The 7,368-nt window shown below is 36.6% G+C and overlaps 1 protein-coding gene across 1 annotated transcript; it reads left to right on the forward strand.

Moving 5' to 3' along the window:
* Window positions 1-3,816: 3,816 nt before the first annotated feature.
* Window positions 3,817-4,866, forward strand: LOC115716941 (uncharacterized). The gene has a single exon (XM_030645871.2). The coding sequence runs from the start codon at window positions 3,817-3,819 to the stop codon at window positions 4,864-4,866; it is 1,050 nt and encodes a 349-aa protein (XP_030501731.2).
* The last annotated feature ends 2,502 nt before the right edge of the window (window positions 4,867-7,368 follow it).

The following is a 7,368-nucleotide window of genomic DNA, read 5'->3' on the forward strand; positions in this document are numbered from 1 at the left end:
AAATTGTTGCCAAACGTCACCTAGGTATATAGATATCAAAATTAATAAATTAATTATCACTAATAATATTTGATTGTATTACATTCATTTAGTTTCTCATTTTTGTTATATAATCACACTCTATTTTACACTCTTTTTTATACTCTCTTTATATTCTAATGAAAAGTGTCATTTTTTAAAATAATATTTATTTATACCTAATATCTAGTCATAGTATCATATTTTTATTACATTTGTGCCATTTTAATTAAATTACTCTATTATTTAAATAATTTGTTAATTTATAGAAGAATGAATATTTTTAAGTGAAATAATATTTACACTCTAAAATATATAAATATATTTTTGCATAAAATACATTTATATATATATATATATATTCAATTCATACCTTTCTTTCTCATGTTGTAAAAAAATGCATACGTGTAAAATATAATATATTTTGAATATTAATACAAAAAAATTATAAAATAATATAGAAAAATATAAGAGTAAAAATAAAATAAAGTTATTATTTCAATATATATATATATGAAAATAAGATTAAAAAAATTACTATAAAAATGAATAGAGAACAAATATATATATAAATATTAAGTGTAAATTTTAAAATAATTTAAATTGATTTATTTTATTGGAGTGTGTAAATAAATTTGTGGGGTACAGATATATATAAAGTTCTTTAGTTTATTTTAGTTCTCCTATCTTAAATTGAACAAAGTTAATTATCACTATATATTCTTGTCCAACATCAATAAATTAATAATATGATACATACAATTAAAGTAAAATCAACTTTAACTCAATATATGTAGATGCTAAAATTCATAATCAATCAAAAATGATCCTATGCGGGCACCGACAACCTGTAGAACAAAGAAGAGAGTAACCGAGAAACCTTGGGATACCGTGATGGTGCCGGTCAAAGAAACTTCGATGGTCAAGTCAGCAAGTGTAATATCCCGAAAATTTTATTGATATTTATTTAGCCATATTTTATTAAATATGCAGTTATGTGGATATTAGAGTAACATTATAATCTTACTTAAGCTAATTACGAGTTAATTAGTAGAATTTGAGTAAATGAATAAATAAAGTGTAATTTATTAATTACGGAGATTGTATTGAAATATGTGGGTATCGTAAATACCATAATTCGAATAAAATATTTTATCGGGCCCAGCTACTGTGGAAATTTAGCATTATGGTCAGAAATGTCACGACATTAATAGAAGAATTATTTTGAGGGTATTCCGGACTAGGTTAGAATTTTTAGAATGTCGGTTTAATGGATTAGTTAAATTACCAAAATGCCCCTAGGTTATTTTTTTTAGAATTTAAGTTTCTTTGGAGGGTAAATTAGTCATTTTGTTAAATGGAAATTTTGACTTTTAGTTTTATGGGTCGATTGTATATTTTTTTAAAAAAAAAAAAGAAGAAAGAAAAGAAAACAATTACTATATATTACTTAGAAACCAAGTAACCATGTCTTGTCTTATTGACATGGTAAGATCGTTTTGAGTGTTTCTCTGTTTTGTTCCGATTGGTTTTTTTTTCTGTTCTGAGTATCAATATGTCAACGTTTTACGATTCTGTTGAATCTGTTCGGGATCATTTATCGATTATTCCATTGGAGGAGGAGGATGTAACGACCGCTCTAGTAATGTGGATTAGTAAAGGCAATTAGCACTAATTTTTATTATTTTATTATTATTTGTGAATTAATTTAATTGTGGACCCCAATATTTAGAAATAAATATTAGAGTTATAATTTCTCAATTCCAGAGATTTTATTAAACTCTAGGGGTATTATTTAGCTTATATGTGAAATATGTTATTTTTGTAATTTTTGTTCGGCGACAACGGAAAATGCGATGGAGTGCTAGATTGATCACATGGGTAAGTTTAGAACCTTATTTCATAGTGGGAAATATTTTAGAGAAAATAAATTATCGGGATTGAGCGGGGTTATGGAATTGACCATTTTACCCCTAATCTTGGAAAATATTTAATTTTAACCTTAAGGGCATTTAAGTCTTTTTGAGGTATAGTGTAGTGGCTGCCTAGGGAGGTGACAAGTGGCTTTTAATTTCAGCAAGGGTTTAGTTAGAGAAAATCCATTTCTCTTTGGAAGAAAAATCAAAAAAATTGGAATTTCACTCTCTTGAACCCTCTCTCTTTCTCTCTCTCGGCTGGGACCAAAATCAAAGGAGTTTGTTGTTGATTGTTGGATTTCAGCAAGGATTTCAAAGAAGAAAATCAATCTAAGGTAAGTTCCAATGAACCCTTCTTAGTTTTCAAGTTTTTAAGTTAGGTTGAAATGGTGATATTGTAAATTAGGGGCTGTTAAGGTTTGAAGTGCCTAGGGTTCGAATTCTAGGGTTGGTTTGAGTTAATTGAAGTCCCTAGCAGCTGATTTTATTGCTTGATGTTAGTTTTAAGCAAGCTTGAGTTTTGAAACTCAAGCTTTGAGCTTTAATGGCATGATTTGATTTGTTGGTTTGTTCTGTGATTTATTGGTTGGAAATGGTTGTTTATACATTGTATAGGTGTACTGGAGAGTTTGGTAAGGTTTGGGATTGAATTGAGTTAAGGGGGATGATTTTTGGGTTCCCAGCACAGAACCGGAATTCCGGTTCTGGGGGACCAGTACCAACCGGTCGACCGGATGGTGACCCAGAACCGGATTTCCGGTTGGGAACCGGTCTGCCTGTTGGGGGAAATTCCAGAACCCTAGTTTTGGCCAATTTTGAGATATTTAGGGTATTGCCATGAGGTTTATCGATAGGGAAACTTTTAGTTTCAAGTTTAAATCCCGGAAAGTGATTTAGCGAGTCACTCATCTGTGTTGCAATTATTGTGATTAGGGCATCCATCTAGCACGTAAATTCCGTTCAGGTCGGCCAGCACACTTGAATTCGGAAAACAGGTAAGAACTGTGTATAATATATGATGTGATTATCTGAATGAGTGTATATGTGTTTATATATGTATGCTTGAATTATGTTAAACACTACCAACACTTGTATGAATAAGTTATAGAGTGCATTGGTATAGTGATTATTGTGGCTGTGAGTACGATACAGTGATACCAACACGGGCACGGGAAAATGCTAAGGTGTGTGGTACATCACTCAGTGTTACTCAGTGTTCGGGGTAAACCCTACCAACACTCGTACAGTGAGGTACGATGTGTATGTGGTATAGTGGTTGTACCTTGGTATTGAACGTTCATACTCATCTGTTAAGCTCTGCAAATAGGTGTATGGGCGCCTATTTACAGGTCGGAAATTATATGGAATGTTATATGCATTTCTTACTGAGTCTGTTGACTCACAGTTTCTGCTTCCATGTGTAGGTAAAGGAAAGGCAAAGGTTGAACAAGAATGAACCTGAGCTCGGGTGAGATTGTACATGTCAAGCAGCGCGACCTGGAGTGTTCGGTCTCGGGACATCTGGGAGTTGTATTTTGAAAGTCGCTGTGCGACCTGGAAGTTATGTATTTTGAAATGTATAGTTTGAAAAGTAAATTTTACAAAGTTTAAGAACGGGATCCCGGAATCTGTAAATATTATATTATATTGCAAAGTTTAATATTTAAAACAAAAGTTTTAATTTGACACGTTTTTCGAGAAACTTCTTTGATTAGCAAAGATTGCACAATAATTGAAAAAGCACTGTAACGTGCCTTAGCATTAGGGCGTTACAGAGGAGGAGCCAGCTGTCCAGTATGAACAACCTTTGGTTGAGGATGCCGAAATTGATACAAGGTGGAGTTTGGTTGGCCGGTTCTTAACAGAGGCTCCGATTGACTTTATGGCAATGCAGAATCTAATGGCTGTTCTTTGGAAACCAGGGATGGGTATGTATGTGAAGGATTTGGGAGAGAATAAATTTATTTTTCAATTCTATCATGAGATAGATGTTCAGAGGGTTGTTGATAGAAGTCCTTGGACATTCAAAAACGCACCACTGATCTTTGAGAGATTAAAACCAGGAGACGTTCTAAGAGCGGTGCGATTGAATCATCTGGAAATCTGGGTGCAATTACATGATGTTCAGTCGGGTTTTCAAACGGAAAAAATGGTGACGGATGCTGGAAACTACATCGGCAGCTTTGTGAAATCTGATGAGAAAAATTTTAACAGTGTATGGCGAGATTATTTGCGGGTTCAGGTCCGAATCGATATCGAGAAACCATTGAAGAGGCAAATGAAGCTGCAACAAATCGGTGGCGACTGGTTTTGGATCAATTTTAGGTATGAGTTTGTGCCTACCTTTTGCTTTATATGTGGTATAATTGGTCATACAGAGAATTATTGCTCTCATTTGTTTATTCAACCTGTTTCCTCCATTGTTAAACCATACGGTATTTTTATGAAAGCTGTACCAAGAAAAACACAGTATGCTATGGGGGCAAAGTTGTTACGATCGGGTTCTTCAAGTTCTGGTGGGCATGGAGGTTCGGTGGCGGCTGGAGTCGGCAGCGTTGGGAGGGAGTCATTCCAGGGAAATCACGGGTTTCATGGAATATCTATTCCTGGTTTTTCGGCTACAGGGGCGGGTGGAGATATGATTGATGATAATGGGAGAAATTTGGGGAAGCAATCAGGTGAATTGGCTGGGAGCAAGGAGGGAGATATTTATGGTAATATTATGGCTAGACAGGTGGAATCCATTTCAAATTTGGATGAGGAGGGTTTGCTTTTCATGGATAATAAAAGAAAGAGATTGGGTAAGGAAGTTGATATTGGGCCGAGTGGGCCTAAGGAAGGTTTGGATATGGACATGGGGCTTGATTCAAATACTCACTCAAAAAATGTTATAATGGCAAGCTCAACGGACCGGGCTCGCCAATCATTATGAGTATTTTAAGTTGGAATTGCCATGGGCTTGGGAACCCAGGGACGTTTCAATTCCTTAAAGATATGGTTTATCAAAAGAATCCCAATTTTATTTTTTTGTGTGAAACTTTATGTTCTAAACCAAGATTGGAACTCTTATCGTCTCAACTTGGTTATGAAGGAATGTTTTCTGTTGATGCACAAGGTCGGGGAGGGGGTCTTGCTATGTTGTGGAAGGATAAAAATGATGCTGAGGTTCGTGGTTTTTCCCAAAATCATATTGATTTGGTGGTTCATCAGGATGAGATACATGATTGGCGACTTACGGGTATGTATGGTGAGCCGAACCATGCCCTTAGAAGAAACACTTGGGCGCTTTTGAGAGTGTTGAAGGAAGAATCGCCTCTACCATGGTGTATTATTGGTGATTTAAATAATGTAATAAGCCAAGTTGACAAAAGAGGTGGCAACCCTTATCCTACTTGGTTAATAGAAGGCTTCCAGAAGGTGGTTTCTGATTGTGACTTGGTTGATTTGGATCTTGTTGGGCATCAATTTACATGAGAAAAAGGAAGAGGTTTTGGTAATTTGATTGAGGTCCGGTTGGATAGAGCTCTTGCGAACTCTGGTTGGGTGAATTTGTTCCCGCAGTCCAGGTTAAGTAACCTTGTTTTTACCACTTCTGATCATTGTCCTTTGCTTTTAGACCCCAGTTTTCGGATTCACTCTGGTTCTGTGAAATCTTTCCGGTTTGAGAATGCTTGGCTTCGTGAAGACACTTGTTTTTCCATCATCCGGGATCAGTGGGAAGGGTATGGTTCTAGTAACATTTCAGCAAAATTGAAGGCGTTACAAGAGCCTCTTCAGCTTTGGGGAAATGATCTGACTGGGAATTTTAAGGAGAGAATTCAAAGCTGCAAAAGACGTATTGGGATGCTCAAAGGTAACACTGATGCTGACTCGGTTTCTCAATATCAAGATGCGAAGAAATTGCTGGCTGAGATTTATCACCAAAAAGAAATATTCTGGAGGCAACGTTCTAAGCAGTTCTGGTTAAGGGAGGGGGATCGAAATACTAAGTATTTTCATGCCGCAGCTAGTTCTCGTCGAAAGAATAATTTCATCCACCAATTGAAGAATGAGGCGGGCGATTGGGTCAAATGGGATTCTGGCCTTCCTCAAGTAATGGTTAATTATTTTACTGATATTTTCCATTCCTTGGGGTCTCATGGTGATGATATTCTTGATAAAATTCAGCCATCTATTTGTCGTGAGGACAATGTTGAATTACTTAAGCCAGTGGTTGAGGAAGAGGTTCGAGCGGCTATTTTCCAGATGCCTCCAGATAAGTCTCCCGGTCCTGATGGTATGACTCCTGCGTTCTTCCAAAAGTGTTGGCACATAGTGGGCTGTGATGTGGTTAAACTTGTCCAAGATTTTTTTCGGTATAAAGCGATGCCTTCTGATCTTAATGCTACCAATCTTGTGCTTATTCCGAAAAAGAAGTCTCCTGCTGTTATGGGGGATTTGAGGCCTATAGCTCTGTGTAATGTGCTTTATAAGGTCATCTCAAAAGTTTTGGCTAACCGGTTGAAAGGTTTGTTAACTAAGGTCATTTCTGAGTTTCAAAGTGCTTTCATTCTGGGACGGCTTATTACCGACAATGTGCTTGTTTCTTTCGAGATTCTTCATTATCTGAAGCGTAAACAACAAGGAAGAAATGGTTGCATGGCTCTCAAATTGGATATGAGTAAGGCGTATGACAGAATGGAGTGGCCTTTCTTACAAGCTATTTTGCTTCGGATGGGTTTTTCTTTGGATTGGGTTATGATGATCATGGAATGTTTGAGGACTATTTCGTACAACATTATTCATGGAGGGGATGTTCTTGGGCCTATTATTCCTACCAGAGGAATCCGCCAGGGGGATCCTATTTCCCCTTATCTTTTTATAATTTGTGCGGAAGGATTCTCGGCTCTTATCCGTCTTTATGAAGAGAAAAAATGGATTCACGGGTGTCGCGTGGCTCGGCGAGCACCTTACATCACTCATATGTTGTTTGCTGATGATAGCTTTCTCTATTGTGCCGCTACTACGGAGGAGGCTCAACGAGTTCTGGAGTTACTCAACAAGTTTGAACAGGCTTCGGGTCAAAAGGTTAATCTCAGCAAGTCTTCTGTTTTCTTTAGCTCCAACACGGGTGATGGGATTCGCCATAGACTTCTTTCCACTCTTCGTATGCGTGCTGCTGATGAGAAAAGCTTCTATCTTGGTTTGCCTAGTGTGATTGGTAGAAACAAGAATGTGGCTTTTGGTTTCTTGAAGGAAAAAGTTAGAAAGCGTATTCAGAGTTGGGATAGCAAGTTACTTTCAAGAGCGAGCAAGGAAGTTTTAATGAAGTCGGTTATTCAATCTTTACCATCTTATGCCATGAGTGTTTTTCTGATTCCTCTTGAGATTTGTAAGGATATTGATCGGCTTATGGGAAGGTTTTGGTGGCATACTAAATCTTCCCAAGGTGGTG

The sequence above is a fragment of the Cannabis sativa genome, chromosome 5 (assembly GCF_029168945.1).
Source record: "Cannabis sativa cultivar Pink pepper isolate KNU-18-1 chromosome 5, ASM2916894v1, whole genome shotgun sequence".
NCBI classification, from domain to species: domain Eukaryota; kingdom Viridiplantae; phylum Streptophyta; class Magnoliopsida; order Rosales; family Cannabaceae; genus Cannabis; species Cannabis sativa.